General features: G+C 50.4%; 1 protein-coding gene across 2 annotated transcripts in view; it reads right to left on the bottom strand.

Moving 5' to 3' along the window:
- Nucleotides 1-24,329, bottom strand: part of LOC140418698 (stromal membrane-associated protein 2-like) — an 84,835-nt gene extending 60,506 nt beyond the window's left edge. For both annotated transcript variants that reach the window (XM_072502269.1, XM_072502276.1), the window contains exon 1: nucleotides 24,161-24,329. In XM_072502269.1, coding sequence (XP_072358370.1) covers nucleotides 24,161-24,272 — 112 coding nt within the window. In that variant the 5' untranslated portion in view covers nucleotides 24,273-24,329. The remainder of the gene's footprint in view (nucleotides 1-24,160) is intronic.
- Between the last annotated feature and the right edge of the window lie 2,631 nt (nucleotides 24,330-26,960).

Here is a 26,960-nt window from a genome sequence, read left to right as displayed (position 1 = left end):
AGTGCGGCCACAGCGAGTGGCCAAGCGAGTGCGGCCACAGCGAGTGGCCAAGCGAGTGCGGCCACAGGGAGAGGCCAAGCGAGTGCGGCCACAGCGAGTGGCCAAGCGAGTGCGGCCACAGCGAGTGGCCAAGCGAGTGCGGCCACAGCGAGTGGCCAAGCGAGTGCGGCCACAGCGAGTGGCCAAGCGAGTGCGGCCACAGCGAGTGGCCAAGCGAGTGCGGCCACAGCGAGTGGCCAAGCGAGTGCGGCCACAGCGAGTGGCCAAGCGAGTGCGGCCACAGCGAGTGGCCAAGCGAGTGCGGCCACAGCGAGTGGCCAAGCGAGTGCGGCCACAGCGAGTGGCCAAGCGAGTGCGGCCACAGCGAGTGGCCAAGCGAGTGCGGCCACAGGGAGAGGCCAAGCGAGTGCGGCCACAGCGAGTGGCCAAGCGAGTGCGGCCACAGCGAGTGGCCAAGCGAGTGCGGCCACAGCGAGTGGCCAAGCGAGTGCGGCCACAGCGAGTGGCCAAGCGAGTGCGGCCACAGCGAGTGGCCAAGCGAGTGCGGCCACAGCGAGTGGCCAAGCGAGTGCGGCCACAGCGAGTGGCCAAGCGAGTGCGGCCACAGCGAGTGGCCAAGCGAGTGCGGCCACAGCGAGTGGCCAAGCGAGTGCGGCCACAGCGAGTGGCCAAGCGAGTGCGGCCACAGCGAGTGGCCAAGCGAGTGCGGCCACAGCGAGTGGCCAAGCGAGTGCGGCCACAGCGAGTGGCCAAGCGAGTGCGGCCACAGCGAGTGGCCAAGCGAGTGCGGCCACAGCGAGTGGCCAAGCGAGTGCGGCCACAGCGAGTGGCCAAGCGAGTGCGGCCACAGCGAGTGGCCAAGCGAGTGCGGCCACAGCGAGTGGCCAAGCGAGTGCGGCCACAGCGAGTGGCCAAGCGAGTGCGGCCACAGCGAGTGGCCAAGCGAGTGCGGCCACAGCGAGTGGCCAAGCGAGTGCGGCCACAGCGAGTGGCCAAGCGAGTGCGGCCACAGCGAGTGGCCAAGCGAGTGCGGCCACAGCGAGTGGCCAAGCGAGTGCGGCCACAGCGAGTGGCCAAGCGAGTGCGGCCACAGCGAGTGGCCAAGCGAGTGCGGCCACAGCGAGTGGCCAAGCGAGTGCGGCCACAGCGAGTGGCCAAGCGAGTGCGGCCACAGCGAGTGGCCAAGCGAGTGCGGCCACAGCGAGTGGCCAAGCGAGTGCGGCCACAGCGAGTGGCCAAGCGAGTGCGGCCACAGCGAGTGGCCAAGCGAGTGCGGCCACAGCGAGTGGCCAAGCGAGTGCGGCCACAGCGAGTGGCCAAGCGAGTGCGGCCACAGCGAGTGGCCAAGCGAGTGCGGCCACAGCGAGTGGCCAAGCGAGTGCGGCCACAGCGAGTGGCCAAGCGAGTGCGGCCACAGCGAGTGGCCAAGCGAGTGCGGCCACAGCGAGTGGCCAAGCGAGTGCGGCCACAGCGAGTGGCCAAGCGAGTGCGGCCACAGCGAGTGGCCAAGCGAGTGCGGCCACAGCGAGAGGCCAAGCGAGTGCGGCCACAGCGAGTGGCCAAGCGAGTGCGGCCACAGCGAGTGGCCAAGCGAGTGCGGCCACAGCGAGTGGCCAAGCGAGTGCGGCCACAGCGAGTGGCCAAGCGAGTGCGGCCACAGCGAGTGGCCAAGCGAGTGCGGCCACAGCGAGTGGCCAAGCGAGTGCGGCCACAGCGAGTGGCCAAGCGAGTGCGGCCACAGCGAGTGGCCAAGCGAGTGCGGCCACAGCGAGTGGCCAAGCGAGTGCGGCCACAGCGAGTGGCCAAGCGAGTGCGGCCACAGCGAGTGGCCAAGCGAGTGCGGCCACAGCGAGTGGCCAAGCGAGTGCGGCCACAGCGAGTGGCCAAGCGAGTGCGGCCACAGCGAGTGGCCAAGCGAGTGCGGCCACAGCGAGTGGCCAAGCGAGTGCGGCCACAGCGAGTGGCCAAGCGAGTGCGGCCACAGCGAGTGGCCAAGCGAGTGCGGCCACAGCGAGTGGCCAAGCGAGTGCGGCCACAGCGAGTGGCCAAGCGAGTGCGGCCACAGCGAGTGGCCAAGCGAGTGCGGCCACAGCGAGTGGCCAAGCGAGTGCGGCCACAGCGAGTGGCCAAGCGAGTGCGGCCACAGAGAGTGGCCAAGCGAGTGCGGCCACAGCGAGTGGCCAAGCGAGTGCGGTCAGCGAGTGGCCAAGCGAGTGCGGTCAGCGAGTGGCCAAGCGAGTGCGGTCAGCGAGTGGCCAAGCGAGTGCGGTCAGCGAGTGGCCAAGCGAGTGCGGTCAGCGAGTGGCCAAGCGAGTGGCCAAGCGAGTGCGGTCAGCGAGTGGCCAAGCGAGTGCGGTCAGTGAGTAAATAAGTGGACTCCACAGAAATCAGAGGGCAAGCTGGAACTTACAATTAAAGAGACTTTTTTAAAATTTGTTCACGGGGTGTGGGTTTCGTGGGCTTGGACAGCATATTGCCCAGCCCTAATTGCCCTCGAGGAGGAGATGCCGGCTTTGGACTGGGGTTGGCACAGTAAGAAGTCATACAACATCAGGTTAAAGCCCACAGGTTTGTTTTGAATCACTAGCTTTTGGAGTGCAGCTCCTTCCTCAGGTGACTCACCTGATGAAGAAGCTGTGCTCCGAAAGCTAGTGATTCACCTGTTGGACTTATGTTGTAAGACTTCTTACTGTGCCCTTGAGCAGGTGGTGGTGAGCTGCCTTCTTGAACTGCTGGAGTCCTTGTGGTGTAGGTACACCCATGGTGCAGTTAGGGATTTTGACCCCCCCCCCCCAGCAACAGTGAAGGAACAACCAATATATTTCAAAGTGAGGATGTTTTTTTGGCTTGAAGGGAAACTTCCAGATGGTGGTGTTCCCAGGTACCTGCTGCTCTTGTCCTTCTAATGGTAGTGGTCCTGAGTTTTGAAGGTGCTGCATAAGGAGACTTGGTGAGTTACTGCAGTCCATTTTGTAGGTCAGTGGTGAAGAGACTAAATGTTTGTGGTGGGGTGGCAACCAAATGGGCTTCTTTGACTCGTCCCTGACCTGCTCCTGTAGTCATAGTATTAATATGGCTAGTCCTGTTCCGTTTCTGGCCAATGGTAACTCCCAGGATGTTGATAGTGGGGGATTCAGTGATGGTAATGCCATTGAAAGTCAAGGGGCGATGTTTACATTCTCTCTTGTTGGAGATGGTCATTGTGGCGCAAATGTCACTTGTCAGCTCAAGCCTGGATACTGTCCAGGTCTTTCTGCATTTGAACATGGACTGCTTCATTACCTGAGGTGAAGGAGGTGTGGTCCTCGGAGGCGAAATAAACATGGCAAACAAGAGCTAGTTGAATCTGTTGAGTGTGGAGCAATAGGAGTGTGATAGGATGCACAGGCAAAGTGTTCCGAATTAACCTATATGTGTGATAAATAGAGAGGAATCGATCTTGGAGGGGGAAAAGTCATGGATAGAACGGCTTTCAGCAGGTGGAAAGGGATGGGGATAGTCGTGGGCAGTGCTGCAAAGATGGGAGAATATACAGAAGGACAGCTTAGAGTCAGGCAGAAAGCGGAGGTTATGTATGGAGATAGCTCAGCCTGAGGTTGTTCGCATAGGGACCTGGATGGTGTGGTGGGGCTTTGAGGGTGCTGGAAGGTAAATGGAATTTTGGTTTATTGATGATGGAAATACAGCACGGCCATGTCGATCACAGATAGATGACTGGAAAATATCCAAACGGTCTGAGTCAGAGGAAGTGAATCAGAGAATTGGCCACAACGTACTGGTGGGATGTTTGCTGCTGATAATACACAGCCGGTTTGCATCACTCCTGATAGGCTGAGCTACATTCTCAAGTATCTCTGGCTCACCGTCACAATTTACAAAGAGCATGATGCCGGAGACAGAATAAATTGGATGCTTTCAATATGTGGTTGATTGCAACACCTTCAGCTAAAACCACAAGGCTCTCTGGAGGCTACACTTGTAAATCTATTGATTGGGCTTCTTGAAAAGATCCCAACTAGTGGCCCAGTGCCAGTCAGCTAGAGTGACGTTCAGTGAAATCAGTGCAATTGCCTTTTGCATACCTCTCGATACGTCGGAACATGTGGCCAGTTTGGTTTACAGCCTTTCCAGGAAACTGCTCCTTTCAAAATAAATGGACCCGGGGAAAGAGAAAGGTATATGTGTAGTGTGGAGGACCTTTATTTATACAGCCCCTGCCACAATGTTAGGATGTCCCACAGTGCTGAACAGCTCCAAAATGCATTCCTATGAATATACAATTTCAGAGCAGTAGGCCCATGAGTCTGCTCCACCTTTCAATAAGATTGTAGTTAATCTGTGTTTGGAATTCCACATTTCCCATCTATCCCCAATAACCTCCAATTCCCTTACCAAACAGGAATCTATCTACCTCCGCCTTAAAAATATTCAATGGCGCTCCCCACCCCCCCTCCACTGCTTTCTGATGAATAAAGTCCACGGTCCCTTAAACCTCAGAAAAGTTTCTCCTCATCTCTGTCCTGAAAGGGCGACACCTAATTTTAAAACAGTGCCCAAGTTCTGGACTCACCCAGGTTGTCATGTGGAAAATGCAGGAGCCAACTTGCATGCAACGCACTCCCACAAACAACAATATGACAATGACTAGCAAACATCACAATCATGATGCCTGCAGGTTAGGGAGAATTTCCTACTCTTCTTTGAACAGCAGCGATGAAATATTTCACATCCCAGGGAGACAGACAGGACCTCAGTTTAACATCTCACTCACAGGATCCGAGCTCTAATTGTACAGCACTCCCTCAGTACTGCACTGGAGAGCCAGCTGAGATTTTGTGCTCACGTCTCTGAACGAAAGCACCTGAATCAGGTGAGCATGCGATTCACTGAGCACAGACAATTTATAATCCATAGGCAGAATCCAGTGGATTGATTTTATTCTACGAACTCGCAACATCAAAAAAAAAACCTGCCCGTGGCCCTGTAACAATTGGACAAATACAACAGAATCCCTACAGTGCAGGAGGCCGTTCGGCCCATCGAGTCAGTACCGATCCTCTGAAAGAGCACCCCACTTCCTCCCTGCCCTATCCCCGTAACCCCACCTGACCTGCACATCTTTGGACACGAAGGAGGCAATTGTAGCACGGCAAATCTACCTAACCTGCACATCTTTGGACTGTGGGAGAAAAGCCACGCAGGCACGGAGAACAAGCAAATTCCACCTACGACCAGAATTGAACCTTGGTCCAGGATGCTGTGCGGCAGCAGTGCTAACCACTGTGCAGCTTCTGCTAACAGCAAAGCCTAAAAGAGTTCTAGAAACCAGTTCCAGACTCTGTGGCTGATAAATATTCACAAAACAGGAAACTGAAAAGGGAAGTGGAGTGTATCAAACTCGTCATTTCAACCAAAGCCTTAACTCGAAGTCTCAAGTGGGGCATCAAACCTTCAATGGCATCTCATAATAAGAAACTTATAATCATCCACAGAGACCTCTCTAACTCAGCACCAGCAGGGCTACTGTCAGCACCCTCACTGAAGGGAGAAAGAAAACATCTTGTTGTCAATAAGGCCACCGATTTATGTATTTTATGGAAATGGAATTCTATCCCCCAAAACACCAACAAAATATTCTGGAACCAATTGGACAAATGAATGATCCTGGGAACAGTAGCTACCTGCCTGCTGCTATTTATAGATAACTGGGAGAAGACGACGAATGTCAGCAGTAAAATTTCTCAAGGTCAACAGCTGATCTTCAGGATCCACCCGCCTGGTACCTGGGCGAGGCAATGAGGGTGGGACAGTCACAGTGTAGAAGGATCTTTGGGCAAAAAGTCACCACTTTTAATGAAGATAGGGGTAAGGAAAGAAGATGGAAAGCCAAGGAAAAAGCAGGAGAAATCAAATGATCACAGCACCATGGATGACATCTTATCTGCAGTCAAAAACCACTGCAGACTGAAACCTCATCTTTTAACATTCTTCCTGCATTTCCAACTCCTCTCGTTCACAGCCCACTGAATTTTGTGATCTGCATGCTGGAGACGTTTACACATGGAATCTGAAAAATTCTCTTTATAAATTATTTTAAAAGCTTTTACTGCATGTTGAATAAACTTACAGGTACCTTTACTTTACCCATGAGATATATGGGTCTGTAAGGGAGACAACAGCAGGAAGATCAGTTTCTTTTGTAAAACCATGCTGGGTGATGCCTTCTTGAGTTTGTGCAGAATTGACAAAATCTTTGCTTCAGGGAATAGATCAAAATGGTGGCATAGTGGTAATATCACTGGACTGGTAACCCTGGAGACAGGGGTTTCAATTCCACCACGGCAACTGGTGGGATTCAAATTCAATTAATTAATTAATCAATCTGGGATTTAAAAGGTGAGCATGAAACTATTGTTGATTGTTGTAAAATCCCATCTGGCTCACTATTGTCCTTTAGGGAAAGAAATCTACTGGTCCGATTTGGCCTAGATGCGACCCCCAAATCCACAGCAATGTGGTTGTCTCAAAGTCCTGGGAAATGGCCGAGCAAGCCACTCAGTTGTACCAAACCGCTAGGAAGTCAAAGACATGGAAACATAGAAAATAGGAGCAGGAGGCCATTCGGCCCTTCGAGATTGCTCCGCCATTCATTATGAACATGGTTGATCATCCAACTCAATAGCCTGTTCCTGCCTTCCACCCCATATCATTTGATCCCCTTCACTCCAAGTTCGATACCCAACTCGTTCTTGAAAACAATGTTTTGGCCTCAACTGCTTTCTGTGGTAGCAAATTCGACATGCTCGCTGAGAAGAAATTTCTCAGTCCTAAATGGTCCAACCCATATCGTCAGACTGTGACCCCCTAGTTCTGGACACACCCACCATCGGGAACATCCTTCCTGCATCTACCCAGTCTAATCCTGTTAGAATTTTATAGGTTTCTATGAGATCCCCTCCATATTTTTCTAAATCCAGCGAATACAATCCTAACCGACTCAATCTCCTCATACGTGGGGCAGCACAGTAGAATAGTGGTTAGCACAGTTGCTTCACAGCTCCAGGGTCCCAGGTTCGATTCCGGCTTGGGTCACTGTCTGTGCGGAGTCTGCACGTTCTCCCAGTGTCTGCGTGGGTTTCCTCCGGGTGCTCCGGTTTCCTCCCAGTCCAAAGATGTGCAGGTTAGGTGGATTTGTCCAAAAACTGTTAATTGGGGGTTAGGGTAGATACGTGTGCTTCAGCAGGGTGCTCTTTGTAAGGGTCATGCAGACTCGATGGGCCGAATGGCCTCCTTCTGCACTGTAAAATCTATGATTCTATGTCAGTCCCGCCAACCCAGGAACCAGTCTGGTAAACCTTGGTTGGACTTCCTCTACAGCAAGAACATCCTCAGATAACGAGACCAAAACTGCACACAATATTCCGGGTGTGGCCTCAACAAGGCCCTGTATATATCCAGCAAGATATCCCTGCTTCTGTGCTTGAATCCTCTTGCATTGAAGGTCAACATCCCATTTTCCTTCTTTACCGCTTGCTGCACTTCCATGCTTATCTTCAGTGACTGGTGTAGAAGGACATCCAGGTCGCGTTGCACATGGCCCTTTCTCAATTTATAGCCATCAGATAATAATCTGCCTTCCTGTTTTTGTTACCAAAGTAGATACCTCACATTTAGCCACATTATACTGCATCTGCCATTACACATATATTTATTTATGTGTGAATAGCTGGGGTCCCAGCACTGATACCAGCCGAACCCCACCAGACACTACCTGCCATTGGTAAAATGGCCCATTTATTCCGACTCTTTGTTTCTTGTCTGCCAATCAGTTTTCTTTTTTTTTTAAAAATAAATTTAGAGTACACAATTCATTTTTTCCAATTCAGGGGCAATTTTAGTGTGGCCAATTCACCTACCCTGCACATCTTTTGGGTCGTGGGGGCGAAACCCACGCAAACACGGGGAGAATGTGCAAGTTCCACACGGACAGTGACTCATCGAACCTGGGACCTCGGCGGCACGAGGCAGCAGCACTAACCACTGCGCCACCGCCAACCAGTTTTCTATCTATCTCAATACACCATCCCCAATCCCTTGTGCTTTATTTTTACATGCTAATTTCTTATGTGGGACTTTGTTGAAAGCCTTCTGAAAGTCCAAATAAACCACATCCACTCGCTTTGACAAAGGGTCACCTGGACTCGAAATGCGAACTCTTTTCTTTCCCTCCAAATGCTGCCAGACCTGCTGAGATTTTCCAGCATTTTCTCTTTGGTTTAACAGCCACTGGTTCGTGTAACTCCACTAGTTACATCCTTGAAGAATTCTAGTAGATTTGTCAAGCATGATTTCCCTTTCGTAAATCCATGTGTCCGATTCTGCCAACTTTTTCCAAATGCTCTGCTGTTAAATCTTTTACAACGGACGATAGAATTTTCCCCACTATCGATTTCAGCTGACTGGTCGAGAATTGCCTGTTTTCTCTCTACTTCCCTTTTTAAATAGTGGGGTTAGATTAGTTACCCCCCAATCTGCAGGAACTGCTCCAGAGTCTATGCAGTCTTGGAAGATGACCACCAATCCATGCACTATTTCTTATGAAGGGTAACTTCAGAAGTACTCTGGGATGTAGATCATCAGGCGTTGAGGATTATCGGTCTTCAATCCCATTGATTTCCCCAATACCATTCTCCACTTAAATGGAATTCTTTCAGTTCCTCCCTATCACCAAACCCGATGTCCCCAACATCTCCGTACATTATTTGTGTCCTCCTTTGTGAAGACAGAACAAATGCATGCATTTAATTGGCCAGCTATTTCTTTGTTCATCATTATAAATCCCCTTCTCTGCTTCTGAAAACATTTGTCTTCACCAATCTTTTTCTTTTCACACCTGTAAAAACTTTTACAGTCAGTCAAAAAGGAATGTGATTGGACAGATCACTCAGCCTAGATCGAGGCACTGGAAACGACAATGGGAAACGGAGCTCTGTCAATGCTGCAAAGTGATCATTGCAACATCCGGGGGCGAGTGCCAATGTTGGGAGAGCTTTCTCACACACTAACCAAGCAACACCCCGACATAGTCATACACACAAAATCATACTTGACAGACAACACCCCAGACACCATCACAACCCTGTCCCATCGGCAGGACAGACCCAGCACAATCGGCATGGAATTGCCTTGGAAGACGTCACCATGGACTCTCAAATCCAAGAAGGTGCACGGCATCAGGTCAAACGTGGGCAAGGAAACCGCCTGCTGATTATCACATTCGCTCCCCACCCCCACACCTGATCACAGAATTTACAGTGCAGAAGGAGGCCATTCGGCCCATCAAGTCTGCACCAGCCCTTGGAAAGAACACCCTACTTAAGTAGGGTGGAGGTATCACTGTAACCCAGTAACCCCACCTAACCCGTTTGGACACTACGGGCAATTTAACATGGCCAATCCACCTAACCTGCACATCTTTGGACTGTGGGAGGACACCGGAGCACCCAGAGGAAACCCACGCAGACACAGGACGAACGTGCAGACTCCGCACAGACAGTGACCCAAGCCGGGAATCGAACCCGGGCCCCTGTAGCTGTGAAACAACAGTGCTAGCCACTGTGCTACCATGCTGCCCTGATGAGTCAGTAGTCCTCAATTTTAAACACCTTTTGGAGGAAGCATTGAGGGTGGCAAAGGCACAGAATGTACTCTGAGTGGGGGACTTCAATGTCCATCACCACTATTGATTGAGTTGACCGAGTCCTAAAGGACATGGCTGTTAGACAGCGCCTGCAGCAAGTGGTGTGGAAACCAACAAGAGGGAAAAATCTTTCTGTTGCAGGCTTATCTGTCCATGGCAGTACCTGCACAGTCTATGTGGAGACAAAGTCCTGTGTAAGAATACTTTCCATTATGTTGTGTGGCACCATCACCGTGTTAAATAGAATGGATTTGGAACAGATCTAGCAACTCGACAAACATGAGGCGCTGTGGGCCATCAGCAGCAGCAGAATTGTATTCAACCACAATGTGCAACCTCACGGCCCGGCATATCCCCCACTCCACCATTACCACCAAGCCAGGGGATGAGCCCTGTTTCAATGGAGAGTGCCGAAGGACATGCCAGGAGTTGCATCAGGCATACCTTAAAAATGAGGTGTTGTGTATGAATATGGGGAGAAGGCGAGCAGGATGCTGGTGCACCAGCTTAGGAAGAGAAGTGCGGTCAGGGAGATTGGGGGAGTAAAGAATAAGGAGGGCAACTAGGTCTCAGACCCAGAGGGTGTGAATTAAGGTTTTAAGGAATTCTACAGCAAACTATACAAGTCAGAACCCCCGGCGGATGCAGAAAGGATGAGGCAATTTCTGGACCAGTTGAGGTTCCCGAGGGTGGAGGAGGGTCTGGGGGCACTGATCGTGACAGAAGAAATTATTAAGGGCTGGAGGGCATGCAGACGGGAAATGCTCCAGGGCCGGATGGCTTCCCCGTAGAATTTATTAAAACATTTTCAGAGGCGTTGAGCCCACTGCTGATGAGGAACTTCAATGAGACGAGAGAGAAGGGAATCCTCCCCCCTACAATGTCACAGGCCTCGATCTCACTCATTCTTAAACAGGAGAAGGACCCTGAACAGTGTGGGTCTTACAGGCCAATCTCGTTACTAAATGTGGATGCCAAACTATTGGCGAAGATCTTAGCCATTAGGATAGAGGATTGTGTCCCGGGAGTGATAGGGAAGGCCAGACTGGATTCGTTAAGGGCAGGCAACTTAATGCTAATGTGCAGAGGCTTTTAAATATTGTTATGATGCCCTCGGAAGGAGAGGAAGCAGAGGTTGTGGCAGCGATGGATGCAGAGAAAGCTTTCGATCGGGTGGAGTGGAAGTACCTGTGGGAGGCACTGGATAGGTTTGGGTTTGGTGAGGGCTTTATCCTGTGGGTGCGATTGCTGTACCAAGCGTGAGCACGAACCGGGTTAGGTCAGAGTATGTTAAATTGCACCGGGGGACGAGGCAAGGGTGTCCCCTTTCCCCGCTATTATTTGCTCTAGCCATTGAGCCGCTGGCCATAGCGTTTGAGTGCTTCAAGGAACTGGCAGGGGCTTGGGGGGGGGGGGGGGGGGGGGGGGGGGGGGGGGGGCGCCCATCGGGTCTCGCTCTACGCGGGTGATCTCCTCCTGTATATCTCGGAGCCACTGGAGGGGATGGGGGAGGTCATGCGGATCTTAAGGGAATTTGGCAGTTTCACGGGGTATAAATTAAACGCGGGGAAGAGCGAGTTGTTTGTGATCCAGGCTAAAGGACAGGAGGAGACTGAGTGAGCTGCCGCAGAGGAGGGTAGAGAAGAACTTTTGTTACCTGGGCATACAGGTGGCTCGGAAATGGGACTTGTTGCATAAGCTTAATCTGACCCGGCTGGTGGAACAAATGGAAGGGGACTTTAAAAGATGGGACATGCTTCCGCTGTCACTGGCGGGGAGGGTACAGACTGTGAAAATGACGGCCCACCCCAGATTTCTATTTGTATTCCAGTGCCTTCCCATCTTCATCCCCAAGGCCTTTTTTAAGTGGGTGAATAAGATCTCGGGATTTGTGTGGGCGAACAAGACCCCGCGAGTAAAGAGAGCTGCTGGAACGCAGTCCGGGGGGAGGGGGCTGGCGCTGCTGGATGTTTGCAACTACTACTGGGCGGCTAACATTGCCATGATTAGGAAGTGGGTATTGGGGGAGGGGTCGGCATGGGAGCGGTTGGAGGCGGCGTCATGCAAAGGCACCAGTTTGGGAGCGCTGGTAACGGCACCTCTGCCGTTCTCGCCGGCCCGCTACTCCACAAGTCCGGTGGTGGTGGCGACATTGAAGGTCTGGGGGCAATGGAGGAGACACAAGAGGGTGGAAGGCGTGTCGGTCTGGACCCCGTTATGTAATAACCATAGGTTCCTGCTGGGCAGGATGGATGGCGGGTTCCAGAGCTGGCAGAGGGTGGGTATTAGAAGGACGGGTGACCTGTTTATCGATGGGAGCTTTCCCAGCCTACAGGCGCTGGAGGACAAATTTTAATTGCCGCCAGGGAATGGCTTTAGGTATCTACAAGTGCGGGTCTTCCTGAGGAAGCAGGTGATGGCCTTCCCGCTGCTGCCGCCACGGGGGATACAAGATAGAGTGGTGTCCGGTACCTGGGTGGGGGAGGCGAAGGTGTCAGATATCTACCAGGAGCTGTTGGTGGCAGAGGAAACCCCAGTGGAGGAGCTTAAAGGCAAATGGAGGAGGGGTTAGGAGAAGAGTTAGAGCCACAAGTAGGGTCAATTCCTCCTCATGTGCCAGGCTCAGTCTAATACAGTTTAAGGTGGTGCATCGGGCACACATGACGGCGGCAAGGATGAGCAAGTTTTTTTTGAGGTGAAAGACAGATGTGCGAGGTGTGCAGGGAGCCTTGCAAACCATGTGTTATGTTCTGGGCATGCCTGAAGCTTGAAGGGTTCTGGCAGGGGTTTGCCAGGGCATTGTCCAAGGTGCTTGGAACTCAGGTGGTGACGAGTCCAGAGGTGGCGATCTTTGGGATGTCAGAAGACCCGGGAGTTCAGGGAGTGAAAGAGGCCGACGTCTTGGCCTTTGCCTTCCTGGTAGCCCAGAGACGGATCTTGTTAATGTGGAGGGACTCGGAGCCCCCGAGTGTAGAGACCTGGGTTAGTGACATGGCTGGGTTTCTTAGCCTCGAGAAAATAAAGTTTGACTTCAGAGGATCAACATTAGGCTTCTCCCGGAGGTGGAAGGAAATTTAATTTAAAATGTCGGCATTGTGTTTCAGATTCCAGCATCCACAGTAATTCGCTTTTATTTTACAAAACAGGTCTGCTTGCAGGCCAATACAGCATGCCATAGACATGGCTAAACTATCCCACAACCAACAGAACAGATTAAAGCTCGCAGTCCTGCCACATGACATAGCTGGGGCGGCATAAACATCCCTATCCTCAATGATAGGGCAGCCCAGCATATCAGTGCGAAAGGCAAGGCTGAAGCATTTGCTACCATCTTCAGCCAGAAGTGCCAAGTGGATGATCCATCTCAGTCTCCTCCGGAGGTCCCCAGCATCACAGAAGCCAGTCTTCAGCCAATTCAATTTACTCTAAGTGATATTAATAAACTGCTGAAGGCGCTGGATAATACAAAGACAAGGCCCTGACAATATTCCAGCAATAGTACTGAACTTGTGCTCCGGATCTGGCCACACCATAGCCAAAATGTTCCAGTGCAGCTCCAACACTGGCAGAGTCATAGAGGTCTACAGCACCTCTTCGGTCCATCCTGTGCCAGCCAAAAACATTAAAATGATAAGAACAGGAAGAATCCAAATGGGGAGAGACACATAGGAAGCAGGAGCAGGCCATTCGGCCCATCTAGCCTACTCAGTCATTCAAACAGAACACGACTGATCATCTGCATCTACACCATCAGTCCCCACTATACCCATATCCCTCACTGTCATGTATCCAGAAATCTATCCATTTCTGTCCTGAGCATGCTCAATAATTAAGCTTCCACAGCCCTCTGAGGTAGAGGATTTCAAAGGTTCATCACCCTCTGAGTAAAGAAATTCCTCCTCATCTCAAGTGTCCTGTCCCTTAATTGGAGATGGTGTCTCCTGATTCTAGACTCACCAGCCAGGGAAAACTCCTATCCACACCTACCCTGGCACACCCTGCAAGAATTGTGTACGTTTCAATGAGATCACCTCTCCTTCTTCGAACTCTAGCGAATACCGGCCCAATTTACTCAATCTCTCCTCATAAGATCATCCCAATAATTAGTCTGGTGAACTCTCGTTGCAATCTCTTGATGGCTAGTTATATCCCCCCCTTAGATAAGGAGATTTCTTTGAACAGGGTGGCACAGCTGGCCACCATCTACATTATCTAGTCAGCTTAAGGTGCTAAAACCTGCACCCACATCACCGAGCAGAGAGGAGGAAGAAAAATATATTTTTGCAATTCAGAGTCTCTCTACCTCGCACCGCCACACTGGTGTTCAACATTTGACGGGAAACATAATAGGGGGATGAATTACAGAATGTAGAGTACAGAGGCTTGGGTGTAACCAAACTATGTCTGCGATCACCTGAAACCAGGGGCTAAGTTACAGCCTTTAACTGAGGCTCTTTACCAAGGACCAGGGGTTGCTTCACTGCTTCAATAGCAGGATGAATGGACAGGGGATTCCTGCACTGTGATATGAAGTAAAACCAGTGTGGGTTCCTGGAACAAACACAGTGTTGGGGTGTAGCGTGAATCCATAATACAGTGTGACAAATGGAGGATTTTAGGAATATTGGCTTCTAATTATTGGGACAAGTCAAGGGTTAAAAGCCTGGGTTTTTAAAAATGTGTTTGTCTGCAGTGGTCATGTTTTTAAAAGGATTTTGTTTTGTAAAGGCCTGGGAGCTTCTCGGAACCAGAAGGTGCAATTGTCCAACGGAATGAGGTTTCACTGGGGAAGCCCCGAGGAGTGAATGTGCTTTGCAGCTGCAAAGATCAATTGTTTTTCAGCTTGGAGATGAGTCATTGCTGGGTGGAGCCCAGGAATGCAGAGCGGCAGTAAGTTTTGGAGAAAGCTTTGGGAAAGAGAGAAATTGAATTCCGATCTGCCTGACTGAGTCCACAATTCTCTCACAGTATAGTTATGAAAGAGTAATAACATGAAAAGCAGAGCAATCTTGTCCGGGGACAAGGAAGATGCTGAAATGCGCCAGGTGAACCAGCTTTTTGAAGATATTCAGCCAGTGGTTCTAACAGGAGCCAAATCTGTTTGATAAAGCAAGCATTACTCAATGCCTGCTGAATTTAAAATAGATTGAGAGCTGTATGCTTATTGTCTTGTTGTTTAATGGGAAATTAAGTCGTAGTCTTAAGGGGCAATTGTAAGCTGTTCTTTTACGGGTGTGAAGTTAAAAAGATTAATACTGTATTCATAACAAAGTTTTGTTTTAGAAATACCAAAGTCCTATTTATTTTTATGTAATCACTCCTGGAGCGAATCATTCTTTCTCCAGTCTTACAAATAAACTAAAATATTGGGGTTTCGGTCTGGTACCCTAACCAATGTTGGGGTCTGGTCTGGGATCGTAACAACAGTAATCGGAGTGGGAAGCTCCCCATAAAAATGATCACCAAGAATGATTAACACTACAGCAAAATAAAATGCAGTTGTTAAATCAATCATAGAAAATGCTCCAAAATTCCTCAGCAAGCTCCTCATTTTATTGAGTAAACACATCTTGTAATCAGCCACATGGCCTTTACCAACTTCCTGGTCTCATATCCTTAATTTCCAGTGACACTCCAGTGAAGTGCTGAGGAAGTGCTGTCAGACAATAAATCAAGATCCTGCCCGGCCCTATAATGTGGACATAAAAGATCTCATAACACTATTTGCAGAACAGCAGGTGAGTTCTCCCCAGTGTCTTGGGACAACACTTATCCCTCAACCAAAATCACAAAAAAGCATTGAATGATCACGTTACTGTTTTTGGGAGCTTGCTGTACACAAATTGATAAAGTGTTGTACTGGGAAACGGAGCATGGACAATGAGAGAGGACTGACCAAATTCACTGTGAGGTCATGGTTAACTAGCCTGTCAACTCACTGCCTCGAGTTGCACATCATTTCAGAGACCAAGGGGGTCAGTGACTTCCCAGGGACTTGGTGCAAATAACCAGTGTTGATTCTTTCAAATACAGATTAGATTTAATATTTGGGATACAGTATATGAATAAGAGACATAACGTGGTTCAGGTGAGATGTTAAACCAAGGCTCCATCTATCCCAAGTTACAAGCAAATTACTGCAGATGCTGGAATCTGAAAAACAGAAAATACTGAAAATACAGTAGGTCTGACAGCATCTGTGGAGAAGGAACTGGACGACTGCGGAGGGGTCTGGATGAGTGTTCATCATCTACTCTCTCAAGGTGGATGTGAAAGATTTTGTTGCATTATCTCCTGGCTATTTATCCGTCACTCAACAGATCATCAGGATGTTATCACATTCTAAGGGTTAGGTGAGGATAAGGTGTGAGTTTGGGTCTCGGTAGGGTTCTCTTTCAGAGGGTCGGTGCAGACTCAATTTACCGAATGGCCACTTTCAGTAGGGATTCTATGATTCAAATACATGAGCTGAGACCTGAGCAGCACATAACCTCATTCTTTCTAGTTAGTAGCTGCCTGGATTCGTCAACAGTTACATTATGAATGATCATCGCTTACTCTCCACAGTGAATTTTATTTTGAACACATGAAGAATAATCTTGAGCTTGGCATCACTCTATATTCCCCTGCCACTCTGTTATCAAATACACCACAGCTTTCCCTTTGCCTCTTGTCCAGTTTTTCATTCTATTTCTTCCTCGAATCTGCCCTCAATCTTAGCATGCCTTTCCAGAGGCCCCAAAGCCCCCTCACGCCCCTCCTATCTCAATCAAGCCGGGACTCTTTATGCACAAGTCTGGGCTATGACCATTAACAGGCTATTTAACGAAGGGTGGCATCACAGTGAGACTGCTTGGACTTTCCTCAATGTCTACACTTGCTTTAGCCAGCCGATTCGCAGAAAGTAATTAGAAACGGAGGTCCTGCTGACCTTCTCTTCTTTCCAGCCAGAACCACAACCAAAATCAGTCAATTCAGCCCAGGAAACCCAACCAGGAAACAGCGAGTGCTGTACAAGGTACTGACCTACTGGAATACGTGGAAACTTCTCGCATGACGTTGCACTGGTTTGCAGTCAGTATGGAACAGGCTAAGGGGCGGCAGGTGGTTAGCACTGTTGCTTCACACCGTCAGGGTCCCAGGTTCGATTCCTGGCATGGGTCACTGTCTGTGCGCAGTCTGCACATTCTCCCTGTATCAGGCGCTGGTTTAGCACAGTGGGCTAAATCACTGGTTTGTAATGAACAATGAATGAAATGAAAATCGCTTGTCACAAGTAGGCTTCAACGAAGTTACTGTGAAAAGTCCCTAGTCACCACATTCCGGCACCTGTTCGGGGAGGCTGGTACGGGAATCGAACCGTGCTGCTGGCCTGCCTTGGCCTGCTTTAAAAGCCAGCGATTTAGCTGCGTGTGCTAAACCAGCCCCTAAACAAGGCCAGTAGCGTGGGTTTAATTCCCATACCGGCCTCCCCGAACAGGCGCCGGAATGTGGCGACTAGGGTCTTTTCACAGAAACTTCATTGAAGCCTACTTGTGACAATAAGTGATTATATTATTATCTGCATGAGTTTCTTCCGAGTGCTCCGGTTTCCTCCCACAAGTCCCGAAAGATGCGCTGTTGGGTGAATTGGACATTCTGAATTCTCCCTCGGTGTACCCGAACAGGCGCCGTAATGTGGCGACTAGGGGCTTTTCACAGTAACTTCATTGCAGTGTTAATGTAAGCCTACTTGTAACAATAAAGATTATTAATTCAGATTAGAAGTGCATGAGATTGGGTTACGCCATCAAGGGTAGAGGAGAACTTTTTTCTTTAAGAAGCTTGAGTGTGTTTGGAACTCTTCTCCAGGCAGTGGTGGAGGTTGGTTCATTGAATATTTTTAAGGCTGGGTTAGGTAGATTTTTTAAAAAAATTATTTTTATTTTCCTCCTTTTTCACATTTTCTCCCAAATTTGCACCCACCAACAATAAACAATAAGCAGTAATGAATATAATGTCAATCCCCATATCAACAACAACAATCCCATCCTTCCACCGAACCCTCAAACTGCCCGCATGTTAACATAAACAAATAACAAAAAGCAATCAGGAATCACCCATAGTCACCATTAACATATGCAGCCCCCCCAATACTAATGTTCGATGTTATCTAATTCTTGAAAGTGCATAATGAATAACGCCCATGAATCGTAGAACCCCTCCATCCTTCCCCTCAGTTCAAACTTAACCTTCTCAAGAGTCAAGGATTCCAGCAGGTCCCCCCGCCATGCCAGGGCACGCCAGGTTGCTCTCCATCCCAACAGGATCCGCCTTCGGGTGATCAACAAGGTGAAGGCTACAACATCTGCCTCGGCTCCCGTTTCCAACTCAGGCTGGTCCGACACCCCGAATATGGCCTCCCGAGGGACCGGGTCCAGTTTCACGTGCACCATTTTAGAAATTACCCTAAAAACCTTCCAGTAATCCTCCAGCTTTGGACAGGACTAAAACATATGAACGTGATTTGCAGGCCACCCTACTGCGATGTTCACACACATCTTCTACCCCCTCAAAGACTCGGCTCATCCTCGCCCTTGTGAGGTGTGCTCTATATACCACCTTCAGCTGTATCAGCCCCAACCTTGCTCACGAGGTGGAGGCGTTCACTCTCCGGAGCACCTCACACCAGAACCCCTCCTCCATACCGTCTCCCAACTCTTCTTCCCACTTTGCTTTTATCCATTCCAGTGGTGCCTTTTCCTTTTCCAAAATAGCCCCGTAAACCCCCTTCTCCAGTCCCCCCCGTCGTCAGCACCTCCTCCAGCAATGTGGTGGTTGGCTCCACTGGGAAACTCTGTATCTCCACCCTGGCAAAAATCTCGAACATGCATTTATCTAAACATTTCCCCCTGCTCCTGCCCATACTTCGCTCACATCAATACTGCAAACCGACCCCCAAGAAACAAATCTTTTAATGTGTTAATCCCCTTCTCCTCCCATTTCAGAAAATTTCCGTCAGACTTCCCTGGCTCAAATCTGTGGTTCACCCAAATCGGCATTATGGTTAGATAGATTCTTGATTGACAATGGAGTCAAAGGGTACAGGGGTGGGAGGGAAAGTACAGCTGAGGTCACAATCAGATCAGCCATGATTTCATTGAATGATGAAGCAGGCTCGATGGACCGATTGGCCTATCCTGGATTTGGATTTTGTTTATTGTCACATGTACTGAGGTACAGTGAAAAGTATTCCTAGTTTGTATGTGTCTAAGGGGAAAGTAATCCCATTCTCAATCTGTGTCTTTGGCATTCACTTTGGCACAGGATGAAGGACAAAGAATGCACTGATCAGAATAATATTCCACATCACGTACCAAACACGCAATCTCGAGCACCCAGACGGACAAAGGTGAAAAGCAAATGGGGAACACCACCACCTAGAGGTTCCCCTCCAAGTCACTCACCATCCTGACTTGGTAATATATTGGCCTTTCCTGGGTACAAATCCTGGACCTCCCTCCCTAACAGCACTGTGGGTGTACCTGCACTGCAGACCTCAATTCCCATAAGACAATGAGGAATGGGTAATAAATGCTGTCCTGGCCAGCAATGCTTATTTCCTGACAACAGAAGGAATTATCCCACAGGAAAGCACTGCTAAGCCCCAAAACCATTGGGGTATTTTGTGAAAAACAACAGCAAAAAATGATTCCATACTTGACCTATTCAGAAGGGAAACAGAAAAAGGAAGTGAGTGACACAATCGTGTGCAGCATGTTAAACGAGGTGAAAGGCTACACGGCCTGAAGGGATTCAGGAAATGGTTACTCTTCCAGTTTGTCAAGTGAAGCCACATTACAAAGCTTCACAGAACCAAGCTGCAGAATCAAATCTACTGCCTTTATCAATCTGGCCTTTGCGGTGGGGGGAGGGGGAGGAGGAGGGGGCTCAGTGAAGCTGGCAGACCGTTCCTTATTAACAGGAATCATGGCTTTAAACTGAGCCAGGATGCTTGCAGCCTGGCCTCGTAAACTTGCGCAATCTCACGGAGTTCCTAAAATACTTCCCGGCAGCACAGCACTGATGAGGTATTACTGCCCACTTCCAAGAAAAAGACCAAAAAAACAATTTTCAATATCTCATCCTGTTGTTATCTGGTAGTTTCTTTACAAATGGCTGTGTGCAGGCTGTACAAAAATGGCCCAAGAACCAACTTCACTGGAATATGGTTTATTACAGATAACCGTGAGCTTCTGATATTTCCAAACCCTCTCATGTCAATGCGCTCACATTCAAACATGCTGCCTGTAGATTGGATAAAGGCAAGTATTCCTTACAAAATTGTTCCCTGTTGATTCCCGAATCAGCCTGGTTGCAATGTCCAGCAAGGCCGACATCAAACTTAAATGTGATGCATGCTACAGCCCACCTGATTCCAGTTCTACAAAGGGCACCTTACGTCAGGCAAAGGAAAGATATATTGGGGGATTGTTCTTTTTAAAGGCAAGAAAATGAAATTAAACTTCACTTGCTAAACACTACAGATCCACCCAACCTCCACTCACTGATGTATGGAACAAATCTGCATTGCTGACTCAAACCAGACAAGCAGCCTGAGACACGGGCTGCATTCAGGGTAGGGAATTACTCAACTACAAGCCTGCTTCCCAGCAATGATAAAACAGACAGCTTCAGAGTGAACCAAACACTGGAAAAGGTCAATGCTGACTGCTGCAAAACTTGGTTAAGGGGATTGGCCATGTAAATTGCCTATTATCCAAAACGGTTACGTGGTGTTACTGGGTTACAGGTTTAGCGTGCGGCTTAGGGAACAGATAGGGACTCTTTCAAAATGTCAGTGCTAATTCGATGGGCCAAATGGCCTCTTTCGGCACTGCAGGGATTTTATGATTCAGGGCACATCAAAAACACCAACTAATGTACATACACTGGGATACTATGTGCACACCGAGTGACACTGACAGCTCATTGATAGCAGATTCACGGACTGTTAAATATTGAATCTTTTCCCAGCTGGTTAACAGGGCTCCAACAGCACCCAACCCACTGCTCAATGCCCAGACCTAAACCAGGAGTGTCCGGTGTCTCTGTCCCTATCCAGACTCACACCAGGAGAGTCCAGTATCTCTGTCCCTATCCAGACTCACACCAGGAGTGTCCGGTGTCTCTGTACCTATCCAGACTCACACCAGGAGTGCCAGTGTCTCTGTCCCTATCCAGACTCACACCAGGAGAGTCCAGTATCTCTGTCCCTATCCAGACTCACACCAGGAATGTCCGGTACTTCTGTCCCTATCCAGACTCACACCAGGAGGGTCCAGTATCTCTGTCCCTATCCAGACTCATACCAGGAGTGTCCGGTGTCTCTGTCCCTATCCATACTCACACCAGGCGTGTCCGGTGTCTCTGTCCCTATCCAGACTCACACCAGGAGTGTCCGGTGTCTCTGTCTCTATCCAAACACCTGGAGTGCCAGTGTCTCTGTCCCTATCCAGACTCACACCAGGAGAGTCCAGTATCTCTGTCCCTATCCAGACTCACACCAGGAATGTCCGGTACTTCTGTCCCTATCCAGACTCACACCAGGAGGGTCCAGTATCTCTGTCCCTATCCAGACTCATACCAGGAGTGTCCGGTGTCTCTGTCCCTATCCATACTCACACCAGGCGTGTCCGGTGTCTCTGTCTCTATCCAAACACCTGGAGTGTCCGGTGTCTCTGTCCCTATCCAGACTCACACCAGGAGTGTCTGGGGTGTCTGTCCCTATCCAGTCACACACCAGGAGTGTCCAGTGTCTCTGTCCCTATCCAGACACACACCAGGAGTGTCCAGTGTCTCTGTCCCTATCCAGACTCACACCAGGAATGTCCGGTGTCTCCGTCCCTATCCAGACTCACACCGGGAGTGTCCGGTGTCTCTGTCCCTATCGAGACTCACACCAGGAGTGTCCGGTGTCTCTGTCCCTATCCAGACTCACACCAGGAGTGTCCGTGGTCTGTCCCTATCCAGACACACACCAGGAATGTCCGATGTCTCCGTCCCTATCCAGACTCACACCAGGAGTGTCCGTGGTCTGTCCCTATCCAGACACACACCAGGAATGTCCGATGTCTCAGTCCCTATCCAGACTCACACCAGGAGAGACGTTGTCTCTGTCCCTATCCAGACTCACACCAGGAGTGTCCGGTGTCTCTGTCCTAATCCAGACTCACACCAGGAATGTCCGGTGTCTCAGTCCCTACCCAGACTCACACAAGGAGAGACGTTGTCTCTGTCCCTATCCAGACTCACACCATGAGTGTCCGGTGTCTCTGTCCCTATCCAGACACACACCAGGAATGTCCGATGTCTCAGTCCCTACCCAGACTCACACCATGAGTGTCCGGTGTCTCTGTCCCTATCCAGACTCACACCAGGAGTGTCCGGTGTCTCTGTCCCTATCCAGACACACACCAGGAGTGTCCGGTGTCTCAGTCCCTATCCAGACTCACACCGGGAGTGTCTGTGGTCTGTCCCTATCCAGACACACACCAGGAATGTCCGGTGTCTCTGTCCCTATCCAGACTCACACCAGGAGTGTCCGTGGTCTGTCCCTATCCAGACACACACCAGGAATGTCCGGTGTCTCTGTCCCTATCCAGACTCACACCAGGAGTGTCCAGTGTCTCTGTCCCTATCCAGAATCACACCAGGAGTGGCCAGTGTCTCTGTCCCTATCGAGACACACCGGGAGTGTCCAGTGACTCTGTCCCTATCCAGACTCACACCAGGAGTGTCCGGTGTCTCTGTCCCTATCCAGACACACACCAGGAGTGTCCAGTGTCTCTGTCCCTATCCAGGCTCACACCATGAGTGTCCAGTGTCTCTGTCCCTATCTAGACTCACACCGGGAGTATCCGGTGTCTCCGTCCCTATCCATACTCACAGCAGGAGTGTCCGGTGTCTCCGTCCCTATCCATACTCACACCAGGAGTGTCCGGTGCCTCTGTCTCTATCCAGACTCACACCAGGAGTGTATGGTGTCTCTGTCCCTATCCACACTCACACCTGGAGTGTCCGTGGTCTCCGTCCCTCTCCAGACTCACACCAGGAGTGTCCGGTGTCTCTGTCCCTATCCAGACTCACACCAGAGGTGTCCGGTGTCTCTGTCCCTATCCAGACTCACACCAGGAGTGTCCGGTGTCTCTGTCCCTATCCAGACTCACACCGGGAGTGTCCGGTGTCTCCCCCCCTATCCAGACTCACACCGGGAGTGTCTGGTGTCTCCGCCCCTATCCAGACTCACACCGGGAGTGTCCGGTGTCTCCGCCCCTATCCAGACTCACACCGGGAGTGTCCGGTGTCTCCGCCCCTATCCAGACTCACACCGGGAGTGTCCGGGGTCTCCGCCCCTATCCAGACTCACACCGGGAGTGTCCGGTGTCTCTGTCCCTATCGAGACTCACACCGGGAGTGTCCGGTGTCTCTGTCCCTATCGAGACTCACACCGGGAGTGTCCGGTGTCTCCCCCCCTATCCAGCCTAACACCGGGAGTGTCCGGTGTCTCCGCCCCTATCCAGACTCACACCGGGAGTGTCCGGTGTCTCCGCCCCTATCCAGACTCACACCGGGAGTGTCCGGGGTCTCCGCCCCTATCCAGACTCACACCGGGAGTGTCCGGTGTCTCTGTCCCTATCCAGACTCACACCAGGAGTGTCCGGTGTCTCCCCCCCTATCCAGACTCACACCGGGAGTGTCCGGTGTCTCCCCACCTATCCAGACTCACACCGGGAGTGTCCGGTGTCTCCGCCCCTATCCAGACTCACACCGGGAGTGTCCGGTGTCTCCGCCCCTATCCAGACTCACACCGGGAGTGTCCGGTGTCTCCCCCCCTATCCAGACTCACACCGGGAGTGTCCAGTGTCTCTGTCCCTATCCAGACTCACACCGGGAGTGTCCGGTGTCTCCGCCCCTATCCAGACTCACACCGGGAGTGTCCGGTGTCTCCCCCCCTATCCAGACTCACACCGGGAGTGTCCTGTGTCTCCGCCCCTATCCAGACTCACACCGGGAGTGTCCGGAGTCTCCCCCCCTATCCAGACTCACACCGGGAGTGTCCGGTGTCTCCGCCCCTATCCAGACTCACACCGGGAGTGTCCAGTGTCTCCCCCCCTATCCAGACTCACACCGGGAATGTCCGGTGTCTCCCCCCCTATCCAGACTCACACCGGGAGTGTCCGGTGTCTCTGCCCCTATCCAGACTCACACCGGGAGTGTCCGGTGTCTCTGCCCCTATCCAGACTCACACCGGGAGTGTCCGGTGTCTCCCCCCCTATCCAGACTCACACCGGGAGTGTCCGGTGTCTCTGCCCCTATCCAGACTCACACCGGGTGTGTCCGGGGTCTGGAGCCGGTACGAGAATCGCGGAACACTCGGCAAAGGGAGGCTGCACACCCCGTCCCCCCCGGGCCAGGTACCTCGGCTGCCGCAGTCCGCACACTCCCTGCTGTCCCGCAGCATGTCCCGGAGCTGCTCCTGGTGCCGCTCATTCTGCCGCTGGTGTCGCTCCCGCTCCGCCCGCGTCGCCATCTTTACACGGGGAAAAGCGATAGTGGAAACATCGGCAGGTCTTCCGGCAGCCGAAGATGTACTTCCGGTAGCTGCACTTCCGGGGCGGGGCCAGTGGGAGGGGTTGGATCATGACTCTGGGGACGCCATCTGACCTTTACCCCCTAACTCTGACCCCCTCTGACCCTGATCCTCACTTTCTGACCCTGACGACAACCGTGATCCCAACGCTCATCCTGTTCCTCCTGCAGCAGGAGGCCATTCGGCCCACCGAGTCAACACTGACCCTCCGAAAGAGCAACCTACCCAGACCAGCACCTCCGCCCTATCCCCAGAACCCGCATTAACCTGCACATCTTTCGACCTTGGTCGGAAACCAGACCACCCGGAGGAAACTGGGAAAATGTGCAACCTTCCTTCTCCAGGCTTGTACACAAATCAGTCCCCATCTTTCCCCAAACTCTTATGTTTCAAACCCTCCAATCAGATTCGGCTCCACTCTTAAAATCACGAAATATAATTTGTGGACGGTACTTTATCCCCACATTCCCTGTGAATTGGTGAGTGGCATTTAACTGTGTCGGTATGAACCCCACCACCTTCCTGCTTCCACACTGACTAATGTTTCCAGTCCACCACCCATTGTGTCCCTTACTTGGACAGTTAAGGGCCTCATCCGCCACTGCTGTTATTTACCCAGCAGAGTCACTATTTTGGTTTAAGATAAGCATACCCAGGAAGGGTCCCTTGTCCGAAGGTACATGGTGCCAGAACGAGTAACCCAGCATCGGAAGGGCGGAGAGTAGGATGGTGCCATCCCCCTGCTCTTTCTGCTGACCCCCTTTCCACCCCATCCCTTTCAACTCCCACCCCCTGTTCCTTCCTCCAACATCACTCCCTGGGAACCAGCAACAATATCAGGTCGCGGGGTGAGTGTTGTGGGCCAGTTACAGCCACAGCTTCCATGGTAGCACTGCCAGTCAATAAAGCTGCCAGCCTCTGTTCGGCTGGCAACTTCTACTGCTGCCCAGTTAAGTGCTGTAGTGTCATTTAGTTCAGCTAGCCTTCCCAAAAAGAAACACAGTGCTCCTGCACGCTCTTCAGCGAGTAAGCTAGATCCCCATTGCCTTCGTTAAATACTGCCCAATATGACTTCGACAAAGGTAAACCTTCTCTGCTTGTCCTTCTCAATCAAATGTGTGTAGACCACACAAACCCCTTTTCCAACATAGTCCATTGTCCAGTTTGGCACTACACTTGACAATACATTTTTCACTATCCAATCATAGTTAAAGAATCACCATCAGTGGCCTCTCATCCCACTGCTGCATCTTTTTGTCCAGTATCTGTCGAGGATGTGTTCTTGGTTTCCTCCTCTTTCTCATTGACATGTTGTTCCTTGGCAACACGGCAAATTGGGCAAGAGATTGCAGAGCAGTACTACTCAATAATCCATTCGAAATAGGTATTACAGAAAGAGCTGGAGAATAGCGCAATGTTTCAGAAAGTGGATAGAACATCTCCAGGGAAATCTAGATCAGTCAGCTTAATATCATTGCTAGGAAAAACAATGGAATCGTCACTAAAGGAGAGAATAGCAGAATATCCAGAAATGAGAATGGCAATAAGGAATAATCCGCACGTATTTCAAAATGGGAAAATGCTGCTTGACCAACTTTATTAGGTGGGATTTTCCAGCGCCCCCCCCCCCCCCCCCCCCCATCCCCCGCAATTATTTTTCCAGCTGTGGATGCAGCTCACCATTGGTTACAGCGGAATCTTCCTGCCCTGCCAATGCCTGCAGCATTTTGCATGGCTCGCCGTTCCGATGCCAGGGAACATGCTGTGGGTTGATCTTCGGAGGAACCAGAAGAACCCAACGGTGGGAAGGACCAGAAAATCCCACCCATTGAATTTTTGAGCAGGTAACAGAGAGAATAGACAATGGACAGACAGTAGGTGTAATTTATCTGGTTTTCAAAAGGTTTCTGATAAGGTTCCTATGATAGACAAATTTATAATTTCAGAGAATGGAATCAGGAGAAAAGTGGCAGAATGGATTGCTAACTTCAATACAGAAAGTAGAGAGTGGGAGTAAGGGTCGTTATTCAGAGTGGCAGAAGTTGGGAAGTGGTGTTCCCCAAGGATCAGAGCTGGGATCACTGCTGTTCACAATTTATATTATCCATTTGGACTTTGGAATCAACACAATTTCAAAATTCACTGATGACACCAAATTTGGGGAATGGTCAGTACTGAGGAGAACTGCAGCAAAATACAGGAGGACATTAATAAACTTGAAGAATGAGCAATTAATTTCAATCCAGATAAATATTTTGGCAGGAAGAATATGGGAGGTCACTTATTAGTTGGAAGGTGCAAGTCTGGCTGGGGTAGAGGAACAAACTGACCTTGGAAGTACAAATACATCAATCATTAAATATTGCACCCCAGGTTAGTGTGGACCTGAAAAAATAGCAAACCAAACATTGAGTTTTATTTCTAGAGGGACAGAATTGAAAAATCAGGAAGTTAACACCTTGTTTACACCACACTCAGAACATAGTTCTGGTCTCCATATTTAAAAACAAAGAATATAGAGGCTTTGGAGAGAGTGCAGAGAAGATTTCCAAGGATGATAACAAAAATGTCTAGGTATGCATATCAGGAAAGGAATGATAGACATGGTGACTTTTCTCTTGAAACTCG

The sequence above is a fragment of the Scyliorhinus torazame genome, chromosome 1 (assembly GCF_047496885.1).
Source record: "Scyliorhinus torazame isolate Kashiwa2021f chromosome 1, sScyTor2.1, whole genome shotgun sequence".
Classification (NCBI taxonomy): Eukaryota; Metazoa; Chordata; class Chondrichthyes; order Carcharhiniformes; family Scyliorhinidae; genus Scyliorhinus; species Scyliorhinus torazame.
This window is presented reverse-complemented; position numbering and strand designations above follow the sequence as displayed.